The sequence below is a fragment of the Rattus norvegicus genome, chromosome 15 (genome assembly GCF_021556685.1).
Source record: "Rattus norvegicus strain SHRSP/BbbUtx chromosome 15, alternate assembly SHRSP_T2T, whole genome shotgun sequence".
NCBI classification, from domain to species: domain Eukaryota; kingdom Metazoa; phylum Chordata; class Mammalia; order Rodentia; family Muridae; genus Rattus; species Rattus norvegicus.
The window spans coordinates 22,695,855-22,719,664 of NC_141548.1; the positions used below are offsets into that span (position 1 = coordinate 22,695,855).

Here is a 23,810-nt window from a genome sequence, read left to right on the forward strand (position 1 = left end):
TAAATTAAGTGGAAAAGGCTAATCTGAAAGGAGAAAATTGTGATTAATATCTATAGTTTCACTAATGAAATTCCAAAGAATGAACGAATCCCAGTGACAGAGAGCAGCTGAGTGGTACCAAAGGACCTCTGGCAGAAGATGGAAATCACTGGTTTTTAAACTGTGGTGAATTCAGTGTAGATATACTGTGTGTTGAAGCAGGAGGATGCCAAGTTTAGGCTAGACTTTAGAAAGTGGGTTCCACAGTAAGATCTCAAAAAACCAAAGGTTTTCTTATTTAAACGGCTGTACACAGTTGTACATTGGTTACAGCACAATCTACCTAACTAAAACAAAAACCCCAAAGGGTCAGGTATGGGGGTGCTAGGCTTTACTGGGCCACGAGGAGACCTAGACTCTGAGTTCAAAACCAGCGTGGTCTACACAGTGAGCCTCAGGCCAGGCAGAGCCGCCCAGTGAGACACTCTTACAAAAATGAGAAGTGGGGAGAGATGGAAAGGCCAAAGTGGAGAAGGGGAAAGAACAGAAGAAAGCAGGCTGTCACAGATACTCAACCACAGGACCCATGGGCTCACAAGTGGCAGCTCCCAGCTTCAGGAGGTGTACATTTGACCCACTGGATGAGTCCGGAAGCTGAGTCGGGAAGCTCTGTCTCAAGGAAACCAGAGACTAAGATCTACTCTCCGGCTGAAGGGCCAAGAGACATAATTTAAGGTAAGAAATGCACAACCAAATTACCCAAACTCAAACCCAAGATCCTTGTTTACCCAGCCTCTCAGAGTCTGACTTCTGAGTGTATCGACTGCTATAAAAATTAAGGGACAAGAATGGTTTTGTTTTACAAGTCTCCTTTTGTCCATGAGGCACACATTCCACAACTCTCAAGGGATGCCTTGAAACTCAGATGGTGTCAAGTTCTACAGGGACTCTTGTTCATACATACCTGTAAGAAAGCACACTTCTAAATCAGGCACAGTAAGAGATTAAATGGCAAACAATAATAGAAAACCACTACACGGACTCTTAACAAAGCTACATAAATATAATGTTGCCAATATCTGTTTGGTGCTCCTTTGGTGCCTGAGACAGATATTCAAGGGCACTTTTAGGCTTCTTTGCCAGCGCTGTGTCTCTCGCACTGAGACTCATAAATAAGAGTTAAACACAAGCCGTTGAGAGCTTATCTCATAATTTGATGGCTACTGGGTGACTGGGGGCAGGGGGTGATTTACCACCAGTGAGGCAAGGAGAGATTTCACTACACTGTTCAGAAGGATAAAAAAACTTAATGATTGTTGATTTCTGGAAATTTCCATTAAATATTATAGAACTGTGCCTGACCACTGATATATGGAATCTTGGGGAGTAAAACCACAGACACAGTGGGAATATAAATTCATGTAATATTTTCTTCTAATTATAAGAAAGTAAAGTTGTGCTAAGAATTGAAAATAGAAAAGGTATGAATTATTTATAAATGTTCTCTTTTTTGTTTTCTTTTGAGATGAGAGCTTGCTATGTAACTCTGACTATCGCAGAACTTACTAGGTAGACCAGGCTGATCTTGAACACAGAGATCCACCTGCCTCTGTCTCCTTTAAAATATTTTCGTATTGAAGCGTAATCATGTAGATAATTTTAACATCTACACAGTATTCTCTATATATATATAATGGCCACTTCTAATTCTTATGTCCTCGTAAATATTTCTACAACACCTAGGTTCATCTTTTTTCACACTGTTATTTCTTTTGCAATTCATTTTTGTGAATGACTGGGTTGCTACCAGAGGCCATGATAAGGCAAAGGTAGAGCTAAAGGCTTATATCTTATTTTTTAAACACTGGCTTTGAACTCTGTACGTAGCTGAGAATGACCTTTGACTCTAGGTCTTCCTGCATTTACTACCTTCCAAGCAAGGGCTGGGATGACAGATATGATGGCTAGTTAGTTGTAATTGACAACTTAACACAATCTAAAATTAGTTGTGAATACTCTGGTTTCTCTTCAGATTGTATAAATATATATATTTTTTTGTCTTTTTAAAATTACCTAGGAAGAGGGTTTCAATGAATGACTGTCTAGATCATGTTGGCTTATTGATATGTCTGTGGGGGACTGTCAGAACTGATGTGGAAAGACCCTGTCCACTATGGGCAGCACCATTCCCCAGGCTTGGGTTCTGGAATATGTCATCTGACAGGTAATTACTATCTAGGATATATTTATTTAAAGACTCAAAACATTAAATATCCCCTCCCCTTAAATCAGGCAAGCAAGAATGAGCAAATGAATCCCACAGAAGAAATACAGAAAGGGCCAGAGAGGTGCTCCATGGTTACTAGCATAGCACTGGCTGCTTTCCCAGAGGGCCTGGGTTTGGTTCCCAGCACCCACATAGCAGCTCATTACTGTCTGAATTCCAGTCCCATAGGATCCAATCTGACTACCACAGGCACATCACACATGCAGTACATGGACATATACAAAGGCAAAACATACACATAAAATTAAATTTAAAGATTAAATTCCAAAGGAGAAGAAATACAGAGAGCCAATAAGTATTTAAAAAAAAAAACACAAATAAACCAACATTTAACATCATTAGTGATCAAATAAATGCAAATAAAAATGACACTGAAAATCCATTTCACCCCAGTGAAAGTGGCTATCATCCAAAAATCCAATGTGGAGCTAGAGAGATGGCTAAGAATTTAAAAAAAAATGCTGGCAGTTCTTTCAGAGGACCCAGACTCAATTCCCCTCACCCACATGGCAGTTCATTAACTGTACGTAACTCCAGTCCTAAGGGATCTAATGCCCTCTTTGGCTTCCTTTGGCACTTGGTACAGACATGGTACACAGACATGCAGAGAAACATACACAAAATGAAATAAAACAAAACAAAAAAAACCCTTTATCACTTCTAGTGATCGTGAACTAGTGCAGCCACTATCTGCTCCACCGTGCTCTCCCTGCCACAATGGATGGAAACTTCTAAAACTGATGTCCCTGTAGATGGCCCTCCCTTTCAGCTGTGTCTCTCACGTCTGGGTCACAGTCACAGTGACTAACGGCTCAATACACCTAGATGTTTATGAGCTGTGCCCTGGGATTTAAATGCCATCACTGCCACGTTTGGAGAAGAGACGGACATAAGAGGACTCCATGCTGGGCTGGAGAGACGGCTCGGCTCGGCAGTTAAGAGCACGCTCTGCTCTTGCAGACACGAGTTCTGTTCCCAGCGCCCACCAGGCGGCTCACAACCACTTTTAACTGCAGTCATGGGGGATCCGACTCCTCTGGCCTCTGGGGAACCTGAGCTCACGTGCACCTACCCCCGAAACAGACAGACAATACACATAATTAAAAATACTCTCTTAAAGCTCACATCATGCTTCGGCACTAAGTGGGGGCAGGCTGGTGGTGGTGACAAGCTCTCTCCCCGCATAGTTGTTTCCCCTTAGAGGAATTACATCAGTATATGGGAAAAAGATCCAAAATACCAGAGGGCACAACATGACTCACAGCTGAGCCGTGACACACTTCCACCATCTCTGTGTCACTGACCAGCTGACCATCAAGCATGTGTCATTTGAAGTCTTAAGTGTTTCTGGAATGTTTCCTAGGTTCTGAGAATTTCTGCACTGCACATTCATGCATTGAGATTTTTGTCCCTAAGTCACTTCCTGTCCGGCTCACAGCTATAAACGTAACTGAGACAGCAACAATGAACCATTAACTAACTTTTAGTCTGTCCTAAGCAGACAAGGACTTCTTAACCAACTGGGCCAACGCAAACTGCTTGTCCAGTCAAAACAGTAAACAATATCGGACTGACTGATAATCTAGATGGACTACACAAATATTGTAAACAATAAATGTGCCTGGAGACCTTCCCTGTCTGGGGTTCTCAGGCACTCAGCATGCCCAGGAGCTTGTCTGATAAACGTTTATAGCTGGATTTTTCTCAGAGTGTCCAGAAGCATGGGCGCCGCCTCAGTCTCCTGCTTGTTGACAGTCCCACCCTTGATCTGCTTAAGGCACTGGCTGCACAGGAAATGTGAGTAGTTGATTCTCTTTTAATTCTAATAATGACGAGTAAACCCGATCAATCACGTAGGAGACTTTTACTAATAAGGGAATTTAGAATTTACTGATTTATGGAGTAGAGAGATGACTCAGGGATTAAGAGCTCATAATGTTCTTGCAGAGGCCCAAATTCATTCCCCAGCAACCACGTCAGATGCTCACCACTGCCTGTAACTCTAGTTCCAGGGGATCCAACCCCCTCTTCTGGCCTCCATGGGCACTGCTGCACTTACATGCATAAACTGGCATGCAGACACACACTTACACAGTTAAAAAATAAAATCTACTGACTTCACTTTGTGCCTTTTTTTCAGGAACCGGGAAATCTAAAACATCTAAATTACGTCTAAGAGTGGGGCTCGAGAACAATCTAGGACTGAGTCATGAGAATGTCAGACAAGACATACCATCCCACTGAGTGGTAAACACAGCTGGCATTCATGAGCCCCATACAGAGCAACATCCTTGCACTTCTTGCCACTGTATGAGATACAGACACACAGTGCGAGCGACCCAGGGCTCCAGCTGCATTTGAAGCAGAGGATGGCCTTGTCAGGCATCAATGGGAGGAGAAGCCCTTGGTCCTATGAAGGCTCGATGCCCCAGAGTAGGGGAATGCCAGGGCAGGGAGGCAGGAGAGAGTGGGTGGGTGAGTGGGGGAGCCCCCTCATAGAAGCAGGGGGAGGAGGAATGGGAGAAGGGGTTCCAGAGGGGAAACCAGGAAAGGGGATAACATCTGAAATGTAAATAAAGAAAATATCCAATAAAAGAAAAGAAAATAGAATAGTGGCATTTAACACTTATGAAATCAGTATTATCAAACTGCCTGATAATCTAGACAGACTACATAAATATTGTTTGTGTATGTATAACACAAGTGCGTGTATACATGCATACATATAGAAATTATAGAGCCTAGAGATAGAGGAACTAAGAATGAGTGCACTGTGGGTGTCTGAGGAAAGTACTTTTAGATTTTATTTAAGATTAGAGACTTTCTTGTAAGTTTCTGGTTAAGTATAGTGAGGCCGAGCAGTCATTCTTTTTTCCTTTCCAAGATGACAAACACCTCCTGTAAGACTCCAGTGAGGGGTGGGGGCAGCAGGAAGGACTATCAGAGGCACATGAAATGGGACACGTGTATAATCCCAGCCCTCGAGAAGCTGAGGCAGCAGGATTTCTGAAGTTCAAAGCCAGCCTGGGCCACAAAGGAAGATCTTGTTTCCAAGAAAGAAAACCATGAACCAATACAAACCAAACAATGTAAAGAAATAAGCCAGACAGAACAGCAGGAACTGGCTGACCAACAGCGTGGTAAAGTATTGAGAGGAGAGACAGGCGAGGGCCACTGACTCACTGGGTCAAATGCTAGGAGCGAAGAGACACGAAAACCAAACCACTGTGGATGGAAACACACCCTGCCAGTCTTCTGCTCCGTCACTGTTAAATCCACTCTACCAGCCTATGGGATCCTGTCAACAGACACTGTAGGAGCACAGGATAAAGTCCTTGAGCTGGTGAGATGACAAACTCAGGGTGGGGACTCTGCTCCCAGGCAGGGCAGTGAGCTAAGCCCCTCCCAAAACTCCTTATTAGAAATCTAGGGTGCTTTTTCATTGAACTGTGAATGGACATTTAATAAAGCCTTCAAGGAGATGAACTCTAGAGAGACAGCCCTTAAGGGTCCTACCCCTGGCTCTTCTGCATTTCAACAATGAAGGGCACTGCCATGAAGGTTACTAAGCAGCTGATCATAGGGAGAGAGATGAGTTGTCTGGATGGGCCCAATAGTCACCTCATCCTTTATAAAGAAAAGAGAGGTCGAAGAAAGAGACACCAGAGAGACCAACGAGGAGAGGTCAGATGAACTTGAGGAGAACTCAGGAGGCCTCAGAAACAGTGGGTAAGACCGTACTCCTACAATTACAAGGAACAAAACTGTGCCCCGAAGAACCCACTCTCAGAGTGTCAAGGAGGAAACGAAGACCTCAAAGGGGACCTAGGTGAGTCATGATGCTGTGTCCAGACCCTCAGCCTATGAGATAAAACTTCTGTGCTGTTTTTGGCTACTAAATTTATGATATTTCCTTACGGTGGCAATGAAATGCTAACAGTTTCAAATATGAAAGTCAGAGATGTACATAGCTCAGTAGTAGAGTTCTTGTATGCACAAAACAAGCAATACAGGAGAAGCAAATGAAACTACATCAATAAACATGCTAAAAAAGACGAGAGAAGGGCATCTGAGAGACCACAGAACAGCAACGAAGCAGGGACCAAGAGGCTTTGGGTATTAACAACAGGGGAGGGGCTTCTATGCATCCTTACTATTCCATGAGGTGCAACTGTATTAAAGCCAGTGATCTTAAATCTATTGATCATCTGTGCGACACCCTCGGGAAATACAAACACGGAGAATGAGCATGTGGTGTCACAGTGAAAGACTCCAGCAGAAGACGTAGTTACTACTAAGAGAGTCAACTCAAGAGCACACATCAACAGCAAACGATCAAACAAAGGGAGAAGAACCAGCAAGGACACAGACACACAAGAATCAGGCCCTCAGGCACATCCATAATAACAGACTGAAATAAATCCCTAACCAGGGGACATCACTATGAAATTTCAAAATGGCAGAGTAAAGGTCCTACAAGTGAAGAAGCAGTCCACAAAGAAAAGATGAAAATAAAGATTCAGAGCACTGACTGGAGAGATGGCTAATTGGTTAAGAGCACTGGCTGTGACCCGAGCAGGGAAAATCTGATCCGTGACCCCGAGTGAAGGAAAAGGAAGCGGGGGAGGCAGGAAGGAAAGCAGGAATTACCCGGACTAAGTGCCAGCTACTAACAACAGGAGCTACTCTATGCATAGTGTGTGCGTTTAAACGGAGAAATAAACATTATGAAGAGAAAAAAGAAAGGTTCAAATAAAAATAATAAAATCAAAATCAAGTATGAGGACAACATACTTGCTTTGGTAAACACACTGGGCAGGGTAATTAGCATAATTAGATAGTTGGCAGAGGAACAGCCAATGAACTTAAAGACGTAACAAGAGACACTACTGAAAATAAGACACTTATGCATCACTAAAAGGAAACAGAAAGCACACACAGAATGACAGACAGCTCTGGAATTCCACTAACCAGAAAGCAACTTAAAGAACAATTACTAGAGGGAGGAGAAGCTGGCACTCTTCAGCTATCCTATGTTTCAAACCGCCAGTTTCATTCTTGTTGCTGTAATAAGACAATCTAATCAAAAACAACTTATAGAAGAAAGGACTTCTTTGGGTTACATTTCCAGGTTATAGTCTATAATTACAGAAGTGTCTCAGAGTCAGGAACTCAGGACAACTGGTCCCATCACATACACAAAGAGAAATGAATGCATCCACATGGCCTGTCTGCTAATGAGCTTTCTTTGCTCTCAGAGCCCAGCTTAGGGAATGACGTTGCCCACAATGGGCTCGGCCCTTTTACATCAACAAACAATGAAGACAATCTTCTACAGACATGCCTACCTCTGTGACACTGTTGACTGCTGCAAAATTCTTGCTCAAGAGCTGCACAAATCCAGTTAAGGAAAAAAGAAAAAAAAAGAAAAAAATACCCAATAGTGTTTTAAGTAAAGTAATGATTTTTCTGTTTAAGCTATATTCACATCCATCCTGAACACAGGTACAGGCTGAAGTTGGACACTCCTGAAAGCAATTACTATGAAGACAAAAGTGGAAATAGATCATAAGTCACCAGTAGAGAGAACTCTAATCACAAAGGACAACTAACTAAACCCTTTAGTAGAAAGTAAAGAAAATAGAATGAGAGAAAATAAGAGATCACAAACTGGTTTTGACAAACATTAAATCTTTTTGCAATAACATTTCAAAAAAGCTAGCCACTCACTAGGAAAAACTTAAAACATGTCCAATAAAGTTTCTACATTCAGAATACGTAGAAAATGTCTGTAGTTTTGGTTTTTTTTAAAGATTTATTCATTTTTATACATGAGTACACTGTAGCTGTCCTCAGACACACCAGAAGAGGGCATCAGATCCCATTACAGATGGTTGTGAGCCACCAGGTGGTTGCTGGGATTTGAACTCAGGACCTCTGGAAGAGCAGTCGATGCTCTTAACCGCTGAGCCATCTCTCCAGCCCATGTCTGTAGTTCTTCCAGATAGCCTACTTTATAAGGGAAGGAAAAATGGAGGGGTGAAGGGTGGGGGGAGAAAGGGAGGGAGGGGTGGAAAAATGAGGAAAGGGGGGAGGGAGAGCAATCATGGGGCCTGGCATAGGATTTTAAAACCTCAAAGTCCACCCCGCCCCCCCCCCCACACACATTGTCTCCAACAAAGTCACACCTCCTAATCCTTCTAATCCTTTCAAATAGTGCCACTCCCTGGTGACAAAGCACTCAAGTGTAAGAGCCTACTGGGGAGCATTCTTATTTAATCCAGGGCACCAGGCAACAGGAACTCTCAAGGACTGCTGGTCAGAATGCAAAATAGTATGGGCGGTTTGCACTGGAGCTGGAAATTTTCATTCTTTTAAATTTCCTGTCTTATGACCCAGAATTCCTACAAGAATTACAAGTAGATGGCTTAGCATCTTTATTCAACATTTTAATCTCTCTTACTTACTGTGTGTGCATGTGTAGGGCCTGATAACCATCTGCAGAAATTAGACCTTATGCAGTAAAGGGTCTGGGGAACTGAACTCAGGTCTTCTGGCTAGGGGCAAGCACCTTTACCTGCTGAGCTATGTCTTACCAGTCCAGCAGCTTTATTTACTATAGTCCAAACTGGAGGGAATCAATGTGCCCTGAGATTGCTATTGTAGTATTACTTTTTTGTTGTTGTGATAAAATATTGTGACCAAAAGCAACCTATAGAAGAGTTTTATTTTGGCTTATGGTTTCAGAAAGGTAAGAGTCTATAATGATGAGAAACCATGGCAACAGGAACAGGAAGCTAGGAGACCACATCTTTTACTGTAAGCACAAAACAGACAGGGTGAGGTGGGCGAGACAGAAATCCCATTTCCAGCAACATACTTCTCTAGTAAGACTGCACAACCCAAACCTCCCAAACAGCACCAACCAGGGACCAAATGTGTAAATACCTCAGCCTCTAAGGAACATTTCCCACTCTAACCACCACGGGTAAATTATACGCGGAGGGCTGAACGGAATGTCCTAAGTGGGGAAAGCCATATAGAAAAGGCCACATACGCTATGGCTACACCAAAATGACATTTGAGAAAAGGCAGTCCTTGTAGTGATAGAAGACAGGTCAGTGGTTGGTGGGGCAAGAACAGCCAAGGGGACGAGGAAACTCTAGGACTGAGGAAACTCTAGGACTGAGGAAACTGGAGGGTGAGGAAACAATAGGGAGAGGAAACAATAGGGAGAGGAAACTCCAGGGTGAGGAGAGGAAACTATAGTTAGGAAATGAGGGTGCTGAAACCTGCCTTTATCACACTGCTGTAGGTTTGTCAAAAATGCATTCTATATTATCTGAAGATCATATACCTCAAAGTGACCAGATAGAAGTTAAGTGAGGGGTTGGGAAGATGGTTGGTTCGGCTGTTAAAAGCACGGACTGCTTTTCCAGAGGACCCAGGTTGGATTCCCAGCACCCGATAGTAGCTCAAAACCATTTATAATTCCAGTTCCTAGGGATCTGACATGCTCTTCTGGCCTCAGGAGGTACCAGGTAGATACACGCACACAAAACACACAGAGAAGATAAATGCTAAAAGTTCAGTGAGACAAAGAGTTTGCGTAAGCCCTTAGTTACTCTAATGAAAACATCAGCTGATCTTTAGGCTTTGCTTTGTTTGGCTCATTATGGCCTTGACAAAGGAGTGCACTGACCAGTTTTTAACCCCCTCTTTGCTGGTCTCTACAAAGGAGTTCACTGACCAGTTTTTAACCCCCTCTTTGCTGGTCTCTAACATAAAGAAACTGCAAAGGTTAGTGTCTCTCCCTTTCTCTGGTCTGGAACAGTCTGGGGAGTTTCTGCTTCACTTATCCGCCAAGTTTGGAAAGGAGCTCAACAGCCCCTCCTCCAAAGGGGGCGTGCCCTGAGCTTTTGGCCTTTAAATCCACTTGGCCGCAGCGACTTCCCTTAGTGGTGGAGCATGACCGAGAACTGTGAGCTGGAATAACCCTTCTCTCCCAAGTCGCTTTTGGTCACAGTGTTAATCATGGCAACAGAAGCCCTCACTACTGCAGGGCCTTGTGGAAGGGTCTGTCCTTGGAGTCCTGTAACTAAGCACTTCAGTTCCTCATGGGAGTTCTCACGCTGTGAAAATGTAAACCCTTCCGTGGAACAGAGTTTGGATTTCTACTACTTACAGCCAAAACTAAATTTATAAAGAATGAAATATAAGAGAAAAGCAATTTGAAAATAAATAACAAGAAGCACTGAACAGTTTTTAGACCAAACAAACAACAAAAACTCTGAGGGCACACACAGCATAAAGTGCAGAACAATAATCTGACGGATTCTTCCTTCCTTTCCGTCTCTGCAGGAAACCCTTCAACAGGCCCTGCTCTCAGATCACTCTCCCTGTGTGTGCCTGTACCAAACACAGGTAGGTGCCCTTCCCAGGAACAGGGCAGAGGAGAAAGAGGGAATGGATTAGGAATGGCCTAACCTACCTCAGTAATGGGAAGACCTGAACCCTGATCTATTAACACCGACCTAACACGCTGTACATGGAACACTGTCCTGGGGGAGTGCACGTTTGTACAGGTTAGGTAAGAACTCACCATTCTCTGACAGCAATGTCTGTTGTGAAAAGGCAGAGGCAAACAAGCCCATCTCATTTAATCTTTACGTGACATTTTTGTAACAGTTAAATTACGAAAGAAAATGTTTTTTATACCAATTTTAAAAACAAAATAACTTTAGAAAGGTTGTCAGAGTTCAGCAAAATCAGATAATTTCCATTCAACTGCACGTCTGTCTGATGGCTGACTGTTGGGCTCTGGTGTTAGTGGCATTTTGGGAACACCTGCCATGTCATTTTTCTTCCTTTGGATTCTACTTCTCTTACAGTAATCAAGAGCCACAAGAATGAACCCAGAAGAGTTCAACTAATGAAACCACAGTGACCAGCACTTAAGTGAATTCATTTAATTTGAGGAAAATTACTTGGCTTGAATACTAAAGAACTTAATGGGAGAAAATTATTGCGGAGAGCAGTTACGAGGTCACGTCAGAGTTTGGTGTTCAGTGGTGGGAAGATGAACAGAGAATCTCCAATAAGTTAGCTCAGGATCGGCAAGCTTACTTAAGTACATGTGGTTAGGTATTAGGAATAAAATATAGGCGGAAACTTCTAAACACAACAAAAGGTAAGTCGATGTAAAGAATCAGAAACAATGAAACAATATTGTCCCTGTTATCATGACTAAAAGTACAGTTCATTGCAATGAGACAAGGTGGGATGGTCTGCATATACTCTGCCCAGGGAGCGGTACTAGAAGGTGTGTCACTGTGGGTGTGGGCTATCAGACCTACTTCCTAGATGCCTGGAAGTCAGTCTTCGCTAGCAGCCTTTAGATGAAAAAGTAGAACTCTCAGCTCCTCCTGCACCATGCTTGCCTAGATGCACTATGCTCTCACCTTGATGATAATGGACTGAACCTCTGAACCTGTAAACCAGCTCCAATTAAATGTTGTCCTTTATAAGACTTGCATTGGTCATGGAGCCTGTTCACAGCAGTAAAACCCTAAGACAGTGGAGGACACGATGTGCAAATGAAAAACAGGGTAAGTTATTATCTGTAAGAGGTATGACTATCTACATAGAAAGTGACATTTCTAACAGCAGTACCCAATGAGGGGGGGAAAGGGCTGTGAGGTGACTCAGTGCATACAGCATGGAGAAGCTGCTAGACTCGACCCTAAGCCAGGCATGGTGGCACACACTCACTGTCCTAGAACTTGAGGATGTCCCAAAGAAAGAAACAAAACAAAACGTCAACCCTACACTCACCTACAAAGCTCCCAAGAAATTCAGAAAAATATTTTTCAGAGCGTAGCATCTGTCATGGTCTTTCAGACAAGCTAGAAAGAACACTAAGCATAAAAATCAAAGATCTGGTCTAGTAAATGGCTCAGAGTAGAGGCTAAAGACTTGGGTTCAAGTCCCAGAACCTATTCAATATGACACAACCAACTCCTGAAAGTTGTTCTTTGACCTCCACATGTACACCATCACGACATTTGCTCCAAAGCCATATACAAGCAATAAATTAAAAAAAAAAAAACAAACTTGAACCATTTGTGGTGGCATACACCTTTAATCACAGTAACACAACAGCAAACTAGGCACACATGTACTCTGTGAAGGAAGCCATGAGACTGACACTCAAGGAATCTACATGTTACTGTGACTTAAAAATGATAAAGTATCAACAGATATTAAGTCTAAATATTATGTATTAGATAACTTATGTAATTCTTTGTGTTTTTCAGTGGTTTAATCTATATCATCCAGTTAAACATGGTGAATTATCCCAGACGCACTACATAAAAACAGTGATATTAATCTGTTTCCCTTCTGATTCCCTAAGTTCTTTGGAATAACAGCAAAAGATGCCTAAAAATTGAGGGAAAAGATGAGCATTTCTAAGATTACTTTAAAATAAGAAAAACTCGGGCTGGAGAGATGGCTCAGCAGTTAAGAGCACTGACTGCTCTTCCAGAGGTCCTGAGTTCAATTCCCAGCAACCACATGGTGGCTCCCAACCATCTATAATGAGATCTGATACCCTCTTCTGGTGTGTCTGAAGACAGCTACAGTGTACTCATATATAAATCAATAAATCTTTTAAAAAAAATAAGAAAAACACACATGTCAGAGGTTTAAAAAAAGTATTCTTGGGGCTGAAACCATGGTTCAGTGGTTGCTGCTCTTCCAGAGGTCCTGAGTTCAATTCCCAGCAATCACATGGTGGCTCACAACCATCTGTAATGGGATCTGATGCCCTCTTCTGGTGTCTCAAAACAGAGCACTCATATGCATAAAATCAATCTTTTAAAGAAAAATTCTTAGGGGCTGGAAAGATGGCTCAGTGATTGAGAGAGCACTGGTTGCTCTTCCATAGATCCTGAGATCAATTCTCAGCTGCCACATCTACTGGGATCTGATGCCCTCTTCTGACACTCAGGTGTACACCCAGATAGAGAACTCAAATAAGTAAGCAAATAAATAAGCAAATAAATAAATATTTAAAATTTTTTTCTTAAAAGACCTAAAATAGATTCTGACTTGATCAAAGGGGCCCTATTAGAACCACAAAGAAATGGAGAATCCATGGGACAAATCTAGAATCATAAAGTTAAAGAGCAACAGTCCCAACCCAGCCTTCCTTTAAGGAGGACCTGCAGGGGAGGAGGAGGAGGACCGGCAGGGGAGGAGGAGGAGGAGGACCGGCAGGGGAGGAGGAGGAGGAGGACCGGCAGGGGAGGAGGAGGAGGAGGACCGGCAGGGGAGGAGGAGGAGGACCGGCAGGGGAGGAGGAGGAGGAGGACCGGCAGGGGAAGGGGAGGAGGAGGACCGGCAGGGGAAGGGGAGGAGGAGGACCTGCAGGGGAGGAGGAGGACCTGCAGGGGAGGAGGAGGAGGACCGGCAGGGGAGGAGGAGGACCTGCAGGGGAGGAGGAGGAGGACCGGCAGGGGAGGAGGAGGAGGACCGGCAGGGGAGGAGGAGGAGGACCGGCAGGGGAGGAGGAGGAGGACCGGCAGGGGAGGAGTAGGAGGAGTACCTGCACGGGAGGAGTATGTACCAGTGGCTCTAGCAGTGAGTTTAGGTGATGAGGAACTAAGGTGGGTGTCCCGAAGCTATCTCAACTAAAAACTTGTCAACAATATGCTAAACAAAAACAAAACCTCACTGCAGTATTTGCTCTAAGAGTGAAACAACCGAAATGTCCACTAACAGAACTCATGGGGAATACCAATGCAGCTACACACAAGTATTGTGAAACAGCACAAAACAGTAAATTGTTTTAAGAATGCATATACTTGGGGCCAGGGAGATGACTCTATGGGTAAGAGCACTTGCTGTGCAAGCATGAGGACATGAGTTCAAATCCCCAGCTTCCACCTAAACAGTCAGCACAAGACTGCCGCCCTGGTGCTGTGGGGGCCAAAGACAGGATTGCAGAGGCTGCCAGCCCCCCTCCAGGTTCAAAGACACCTGCTTGAAGGAATCAGTGCAGAGAAGAGAGGACAGAGAACCAACATCCTCCTAACATCTTTACGCCAGGGAAGTCTCCCACACCTGCAAACACATGTGCAAAGCCACACACAAAACACAGTCTACCGCACAGTCTGAACAAGCGCGTATGTAGCAAACCAAACTGTATATCAAAGTTGCTTTGGGGGGCCAATATATTCATGAATGACTAGTATCATCTGAAAATGCAACACATGTAGAAAAGAGTTATAGTTCTAGTTGGAATAAAACCTGGAGACTCGTTAGATGTGTCTAAGAACTGTGTGCTGGTAGTAACAAGTGACGAACATTCACATCTCTCTGGTGGCTGAATGCTTCCTGTTATACATCATAACCACGTCAGACAAACAAAAAGCAATCCACATCTGTGTCTGAGGAGTATTCACACTGGGCGAGCAAGTCCTCGCGGTAGTTTCCTTAGGAGCGGGCAAGCCTTCAGCGGGAGTGACATCATCTCTCTGAATTACACAGTCAAAGTGACTTATGTGTAGGAAACACTGAAGAGCCACAGCCCTCTGAAAACAATGCCTGTTCCCTTCCCCACCCTCCCACAAACAATGCAATTGTGGTTTAGGGCGTAGTTCATTGGGATGGCGCTTGCACTGAGAGCACGGGTCAATCTGACAACTGTCAAATAATCAAGTCATCAGAAAAGACTTTTATATAATATACAATTCTTATCAGGGGAAAAAATCTAACTCTTCCTTTTCCACCTTAACCCAATATTTCTTTATCTTAAAAAAAAAAAAACCCTATAAATAATTTCAAATACAGATGCCCACAGGTTCATCCCAACCCACACCCCCTTAGGACAAGCTCAATGCCGAGTGCCGGCCGCATCTGCCTCGCGCTTGACTGAGGCTGACCACTTACTGAAAGTCTTGCAGATGTCCGACACAGCTTTGAAGACTCGGTCAGAGAAGTTCACTTTCACCTTCACATATTTCATGTTGGGAAGCTGCAGGCGGAGCAGTTTGTGCTGTGGGGTGAACTGAAGCTTGGCGTCTGCCTGGATGCCATACTTATCCAAGGTCCAGTGTGTCTTAAGCAGCCAAGTTTTCTTCTTTTCCCACCAGAGAGCATGGTCAGACCAATCTTTTTTGACATCTACAGACAACACACAGTAAACAAGAAAAAGGTTTAAAAATAGTCCAGAACACCTGGAGACAAATTAAATACAGGAAAAAAAAAAACAAAACAAAAAAACAAAAAAACCCTGCAGACTTAAGAAAAACGAGACTGTTAGTGATAGGTACCAAAAAAGTACAAACAGTGGAGAAAACTTTCTCTGCCCAACTGACCAAATGGACCTTAGAGGCAAACAGAACCTGGGCCTGGAGTAGGAGGCATTACTGAGAACACAGTAGTGGATTTTGAAATTCAGCTTTGAAGAACAGACAACAGAATCCCCACAAAGTACATTAAAAGGCTAATTTCTGGGGCTACACACGTTTGCACGGGAGCTGGAGAGGAAGCTCAGTGGCCATACTTGCTGCTTGCACATCAGGTGACTCACAACCACCATGACCCAGGCTTCAGTGGAATCTAATGCCTCTGGCTCTTGTGGATCCCTGCACTCAAGTGCACCCCCACCCCAATATAATTAAAATAAAATAAGTCTTCGGAAATAAAAACAATTAATACAATGAGGTAGTAAGGGCAGAACACAGACTGGGAGTCAAAGAGAATGGACGCTCTAGGTGAAGGGGCGTGAAAAGAACTCCAAAACAAACGTGAACGGCCTGCAGCGCAAACATGCTTCCCAAACACACCCTGAGGATAGTAACCCAGAGAATCGCTGTGGTTAGCCTTTCTACTGCTGAGGTAAGATAAACACCATGACCAAAGTGACTGGGGAAGAAAGGGTTTATTTCAGCTTACAACTCTCAGGTCACTCCATCACTGAGGGAAGTCAAGGCAGGAACATGGAGGCAGGATCTACAAAGCAGACCATGAAAGAGTGCTGCTTACTGGCTTGCTCCCTCTGCTTTCTTGCAGAGTCAGGACCTTCTGCCTAGGCAGGGTGGCTCCGCCTACAGTGAGTTGGGCCCTTCTACATCAACCATCAATCAAGGAAATACACCGCAGGCTGAACTGATGGAGACATTTTCTCACTGAAGATTCTTACTCCCAGGTATATCTAGGTTTATATCAAGTTGGCAAAAACCAACCAGGACAAGAATCAGAGAGCCCAAATTTTTTCTTTGAACATATTTTGGCACCAGTATATATAAAACATTAATATCTATAAAATGTTTTTGCAGCTTTAGAAGACAAATACATAAGATTTGGGTACATTCAGATAAGGCATACAGTAATAATAAACTTGTAGCAGGCAGATAATACAACCAACTCCAGCTGGTATTTATCGTAGCATTACATTTAAAAAAAAAATCTTTTTGGGTCAATTGTATATTAAGGTTACTAAGTGCCTGAAAAAGGGAGAAATGACTTAAGAGAAATGAAACATCCAAACGATTACTCCAGAGGGAGAAATAGCCAAATACAAGAGAACTCACACCAGCCACAGCAAAAGACACTTAAAAAGAACATTCTTGAAATAAAAATGGCGGACGCACTCAGAGGAGCTCTTGCTAGGGAGCAGAAGAACTGGCTGATCTAAGGGTAAGGACACAGCTGTGTAGCCCAGCCTCTGCCCGGTGCTAAGAACCCAGCTGTGCTTCTTAGCAGCCGAGGCGGTCTGTTCATGACACTGGCAACTGTTACCTTATTTGAAGCAAAGGTGATTCTCCAAGTTATTTTCTCACCAAACTGTATCAATCACGGTGTTGGGAGTTCACCTGCAAACACAAGTGGAACCAGTAGCGTTCATGCCTTAAGTTATTTGGCAGCACTGAATCTGACGACTTTTGGAAGTACTAAGTTCTGGATCAGTCTACAGCAGTCGGCTGCAGCTGGGGTTTTTATGGAGAGTAACTGGTCACACCTGTTACTTTTCTCATTAGGAACAGAGATTAAGATATTCGGAGAGGCTGAGCCTGTAGGTAGATACAAAACCCTTCCTCCCCACACCTCTGACAACATCCCCACTAAGGAAACAAAGTCTCAAATTTCCAGTGAGAGAAAGAAAGGTGGGCCAGGACTGTAATAAAGTCACTCTGGAGACTGAGGAAACAGTTCAACAGTTACAAACACTTCAGTCCTAGCACCTAGGAGGCAGAAGCAGGCAGGCCTCTGAGTTTGAGGACAGCCTGGTTCACAGTGAGAGTTCCATTCCAAGACAGCCTGCTTGGGCTACACAAAGAAACCCTGTCTTCAAAACAACCACCACCACCACCACCACCCAACCAGCCAACTAAAGAAGTAAAATTTAAAGCTACCCTGAATCCAAATATCCAGAAGATTTAGGTTGTCCCCAAAGTAACTTTGAGATAAACTGTGTGGCTTCCTTGTAGAACAGGGGTGGGGTAGGGACCCCAGGAAGAGCACTGGGGAGGGAGCGTGAAGCAATTAGGAAGAGATGAGCCGAGGTGCGGAGTTTAGGAGCACATGGGACAACCGAAGTCCTTTGCTACTGAGGGCTGTTGCTACGGGAGCAGAAAAGGCCATTTCTCCATTCCTAGGTTAAGCACTGTGCCAGGGTCACCGAATGCCTAGCACTTCCTGGCCACCTCTCTTAGTGGCCCAGGGCCAAGCACTCAGGCACAGAAATCCTGTGCTTTAGCAGCAGACGCTGCCGGCATGTTAGGAATCTGCCCACACAGCTGAAGGTGAAGTGGGAGTGGGTCGGTTCCTCAGGCACCTGCTCCCAGACTGAAATAAATGCTTACTGATGCGGACGACAGCTGCCTGGCGGGGCTGGCAGGGAGAAACTGCTCGAAGCCCTAACAAAGGGCAGGCTCCTATGAAATGTGGTCCAGAAGTTAAGGCCTCAGGAGCAATCTGAAGTAGAAGCTGCCCATGATTTTTTGACAGAGGCAACTTGTTCCAGACCACCAAAGTTACAAGTGGTCAAAAATTGCATTTTTGAAGTAAAAAAGGAAAGGAAAGGAAAACCACCTCAAGTAAGATGTAAAACTAGGGTTAGTAAAGTCCAAAGGACCTAATGCACCATCTGCTGGCGTCTTCGTGCTCCCAGGAGCTAAGAGGCTTCTGTGTGTTCACAAGGATTCCTGAGGCGCAGAACCATGCTCAACCTGAGCATCATCCTGACAGACACACTGCGGCTCTCCATGTCTGGACTCTGAACACTCTCCAGAAGCCTCCTCAGACAAGTTTCTGTCATCGTGATGGACTGTACCCTGAAAATGGGTCAAAATAAACCCGCCTCCTTAAAGGCAAAAACAAAGGCAAAACCCTTCATTGTCCATAAACAAACTTCAAACCCACAACCTTCCCCAATACCCCTTTGCCTTGTGTCCTGTCTCCCATCAGACACACACAGCACACTGTGATGAGGTTTGAAAGAGACACAGCTCACATGGGAGCCTGAAAACACAACCCGCCAGCACACTTATAAACCACAAGTGGCTTGCTGCTGCTTCTCTTTACAGCCTGATTTCCAAGGCCAATTCTACTGCTCTTCCACGAAGCAGCAGCCTGCTTGTGAGGATAAGCATGAACAAGAACGACTTGCGACACAGGGACTGGAAGTCCTGTGGGGATTCTGTTCACCCAGCATATGACAGAAGACCTCTTGCCCATGGCAATGCCAGTGAGCCTAATGTGTTTCATCCACAAGGAAAGACACGGAGGAGCTTAGAACCCTAACCCCCAGAGGGAGAGGAGGAAGAAGGCAGAAACCTAGTGTGGGGACAGTGGGGGAAAGAAACAGACCCCTGGAGCTCCCTGGCCAGCCACTCTTGCTGGACTCAATGAACTTCTGGTTCAGTGAGGTGATGTCTAGGAAAAGAGGAAGAGGAAGAGGAAGAGGGGAAGAGGTGAAGAGTGCTGTGCACACGTTTAATCCTGGGACTTGGGAGACAGAGGAAAGGCACCCTACATGCGAGTTCCATTCTAGGATAGCTAGGGCTACACAGAGACTGTCTTAGTTAGGGTCACTACTGCTGTGAGGAAACATCATGAGCAAAAGCAAGTTGGGGAGGAAAGGGCTTATTTGACTTAAGCTTCCACCTCCACGGCCTATCACCAAAGGAAGTCAGGACAGGAACTAAAAAAAGGGCCTGAAGGAAGGAGCTCACGCAGACAGAAGCAATACAAGGGCTTACTGGCTTGTTTAGTCTGCTTTCTTACAGAACCACCAGCCCAGACATGGCCCCGCCCACAATGGGCTGGGCCCTCCCATAGTCACTGATTAAGAAACTGCCCTACAGGACTGTTTGCAGCCTGATCTTAGGAAGCCATTTTCTCAATCGAGGTTCCCCCCCTTCAATGACTCTAGCTTGTGTCAAAAGTTGACATAACTTTAGCCAGCACAGAAACCTTGTCTCAAAAAAAAAAAAAAAAAAAAAAAAGGAAGAGGTCACTTGCCATCAACATCTGGCGTGCATACAACATCTAGCACATGCATGCATGTACGACACACACCTGGTGCACATGTGCATGTGTGCACATGCACATACTACCAAAAGAAAAATGGTGATGGAAGAGGGCAGGAGAGGGATTGTGGAGGCTGTAGTGCGTGTTTACACAGTGGACACTCTAGTATTATCACAGCACTGTGTGGGATTCACAACATGGCCGCTTTATGGAGCCAAGGATCCAACTCCTGTCTGCTTAATGTTTTTTACCCATGGAGCATCTCCCCAGCACCTCCAGCAGCACGGGCTACCAACTTAGTCCACATTTACTGCCATTGCTACAGTAGGGTAGCAAACAGCCCCGGTAAAATGGTTCACTCACAAACACCCATTAAACTGTGTGCCAAGGGCAATGCCCCAGTGCCAGAGATGACACAAAGTTATGGCAGCTGAAGGAGGCTGATGGACCAGAGGGCTGCTGTCAGGAGGCGAAGACTCCAGGGGCAGGCAGGAGCCCTGTCTGCAGGAGAAAGTAGTCCAGGCTTTATTGTGAGTACGAGATAAGGCCCTTAGTGACTTCTAGTCTGGTCAGCACTGTGATTCCCTGAGCAACATTTAAAAAAATGTGGGTCTGACATTTTAAGCTGAGGAGCAGTATTACAGGTGACGATGCTCAGAAAGGCATGGCAGGCCCAAGGAGTCCTCCAGTTGGGGTTTTCAGAAGGGAGAGAGACCACAGCATCATTGTAACCTGACAGGACCGACCGTAGTGGAGCAAGCAGTGTAACTTCAGAGTGCAGCCGTCAGACACATCCACTATTCACGAAGGCAAAACGTTTCCCATCCGGAGAGGCCAAGAATGGCAGGCTAACTGTGGAGAACCAAACAGACAACCAGAGAGCCTAGGCGAATCAAAAGCACAACTGAGGGGGGTTTACCTTGCTGACAGGGTTCCTTTGAGAAAGGAACTCACAGAACAGGTTCCAATGAAAGACAAGCCCAGGTACCATGCTGCTGTTACTGACTCAATTTTACTTCTTTACTACTGCTCATTGAAAAGAACTTGTTTTTCAAGGTCTTGGTAACAAAAACACTGGCTATCATTACAGTCACAGGATCAAAATTGAAACTGTCTTCAGTTGTTTTCTAAATAATAAGTTTAAAAGTGTTTCCCAGTGCTGAGAACACCTCTGTCTGACCTCTATCTAGCCACGCTTTATCCCAGAACCATCTTTTGGGTCTTTAAACTCTGTTTTCCTCCCTGCTGAGAAATTTCTTACTACAAATGAGTATTTACACTTTTATCACACTGACAACTTTCAGGCTTCATTCTGCTATGGCTCAAAGTGGAGTCTACCTCAGCTGTTAACTGCTTACCCTACAGTGAGGACTTAGGGCAGATGAGGGAGAGGTAGGGGAGGAGAGGGAGGGGAGGGGAGGGGAGGGGAGAGGGGAGAAGATCAGAGGAGAGGAAGGGGGGGGAGAGAGAGAGAGAGAGAGTGTGTGTGTGTGTGTGTGTGTGTGTGTGACAGAAGAGTCCCACTCAGTTGACAGACAGCATCCAGGAATCAACTGCAGAACCCACCAGCCAGCCCTAATCACGAGGAAAGACACCGTGAAAGCACAGTTCTTCAGGCTAGGTCAACAAGCCAGATGCTTCTGTTGGAATTTCCCCGGGTCTCCTCTCATTACCTGACTCCCCTCCCCCTCCTCACCTTTGACCAGCATTCCAGGCTTTCTGGGCCCTCTCCAGCTGTGAAGCAGTCAGACTATCCTTTCTCACCAACAAAGAGGCTGGAAGGTAAGGTCCAAAGGAAACTCCGACTCCTCAAACTCTAAGGACTTGTGAACACGGAGGGACTGAGGGAGCGTGGACGTTAACCTAGACTTTGATATTCTGACAGGTATCAAAGATGTATGTCAATGAAGAGCCATATATGTCCCTTCTGCCAGAGGTAAGGGAAATGACTCCCTCCTTTTGGGTGACCTGTTTGACAAGCTCCTGAGGAATGTTAACTAAGCACCAGAAATCCTTCTGTAGTAGTTTGAATTGGGTCAGGACTGCCATTTTTGGAGTTTGGGGAAGTGGAGTTTCTTGTAGGCCTGACAATTGGAGTCCTGGCTATTTACTGTTGACTAGAGAGGACAGCTAGGAGTGCAGGAGAACTACAAAGTTGACTGATACACTTGAACATTTCACACAGAAAACAGGAGCCATTCAGGACTGACAAAGATTGGCTGAACTTCTTCAAAGAAAAAATAGGTTATTAAATAAAGTCTGCAACCTAAAAACAGCGACCTACCTGGAAAATAAGACTGGTGCTAACCAGCATGGTAGCACACACCTTTAAACCCAGCACTCAGGAGGCAGGGGCAGCCTGATCTACATAGTGAGTTCTAGTACAGCCAGGGCTACATAATTGAAATCCTGTCTCAAAACAGCAACAAAATAAAACAAAACAACCCCCCCACCCCACCCCCGCAACCAACTCAAACCAAGAGATGGAACATACTGTTAAACTGGCCATGAGGCTCAGAATAGACAGATGGGCCTACATCCCACTATTCTGCTAGGGGACACAGTGACACACTGCTGACTCAGACATCGGGGTTCTGCTGAGCCCGCACCTGAAAAGCCCGTCTTACTGCACACAGGCACTGACACAAAGACACACAACTGGACAGTGTACAGAGGGAGAGACTTTGGAGAATTTAGTCCTGAATGGAGTGTTTTCATCCAAGTCCTCCTCTCGGGGCCCAAGAGGCAGAAGAGAGGTGGGAGATTTAAGACAGAGGTAGTGGATGACTCCATTGAAACAGTGTCTTCCAGACACAACAGAACTGATGTGCATGGGAACTCTCAGCCTGGGGCAGCATGCACAAAGCCGGACGGGATCTCAGTGCTGAGACAGGGGAGTGGACAATCAGACCTCCCATCTTCACCTTTTAAGCAGCCGTGACTAGTGACTGGCACGTACCCTGGCTGAGTATAGCTACTTCTGTTTTTAATATTAGAAACTGAATTTCTAGTATGTGTGTATGTTTTGTATATACACATATATATGTGCCTGAGTGTATGTGTATATATGTATATATATACAAATTTGTATAAATATATACTTTTTAGTTTTATACATACTTATTTATATAGTATACACATATTTATATATAGTACACACATACACACACTTATTTATATAGTACACACACACTTATATAGTATACACATACACACACTTACTTATATAGTATACACATACATACACACTTATTTAAATAGTATACACATACACACATCTAAGTCACTCCTTTCCCTTAAGATGGCTCTTCGGTAGCCACATTATTCTAGAAAGAATGACCCAAGATAAATTTCTAAATTAATCTTGTCCTAGAAGAATGCTCCTTAAAGAAACAGAATTCAATAGTACATCTCCAGAATTTAAGTTTTTATAATATAGTTCCAGGAATGTACCAAAGACAGTTGGGGGGAGGGGAAGATGCTTTAAAAGAGTTACAAAAGCTCTAACGCGTGAACACTGCTGAAACAACCTAGCACACAGCACTGTCTGTTCATAATAAAGTGAAGAGAATTACCACTCGAGCACGCAAATCCTGGACCACACTGACCCCAATCTGTGTCCACCTCACCTAGCAGAACGCACAGTTACCTCCCTGCGTGTGTGATACACATATTAACCTGTTACTCTTTTTAGAAACCCGAGAGCGCTCTATGCTCTTCTCAGGTTTTTTTTTTTTTCTGTCCAAGAACTGAGTACTTCAGCAGCTGTCATCTGTCCCTTCCTCCCCTCCTCACACCCCCAACCTTACTCAACATCTCTAGCCCCACCCCACACTGGAGACTGACCTTGTGTGCGTTCAGCATCAAGGGGCGGGAAGACATCCGACCACCCTGGGCAACAGCACGGCCCCTTCATTGCTTCAGAAGGACCTCTTTACACCGCTACGGTTGACCTCGAACTCACCCTACAGCCCTAGTAGTCCTTGAACTTTCAAATATTTAA

The 23,810-nt window shown here is 44.5% G+C and overlaps 1 protein-coding gene across 15 annotated transcripts in view; it reads right to left on the reverse strand.

Annotated features, from left to right (window-relative positions):
* Fermt2 (FERM domain containing kindlin 2) overlaps positions 1–23,810 on the reverse strand; it is a 68,923-nt gene that overhangs the window by 28,358 nt on the left and 16,755 nt on the right. For all 15 annotated transcript variants that reach the window (XM_087585163.1, XM_087585162.1, XM_087585157.1 and 12 more), the window contains 1 exon segment: positions 15,221–15,454. In XM_087585163.1, the coding sequence (XP_087441289.1) occupies positions 15,221–15,454 (234 nt within the window).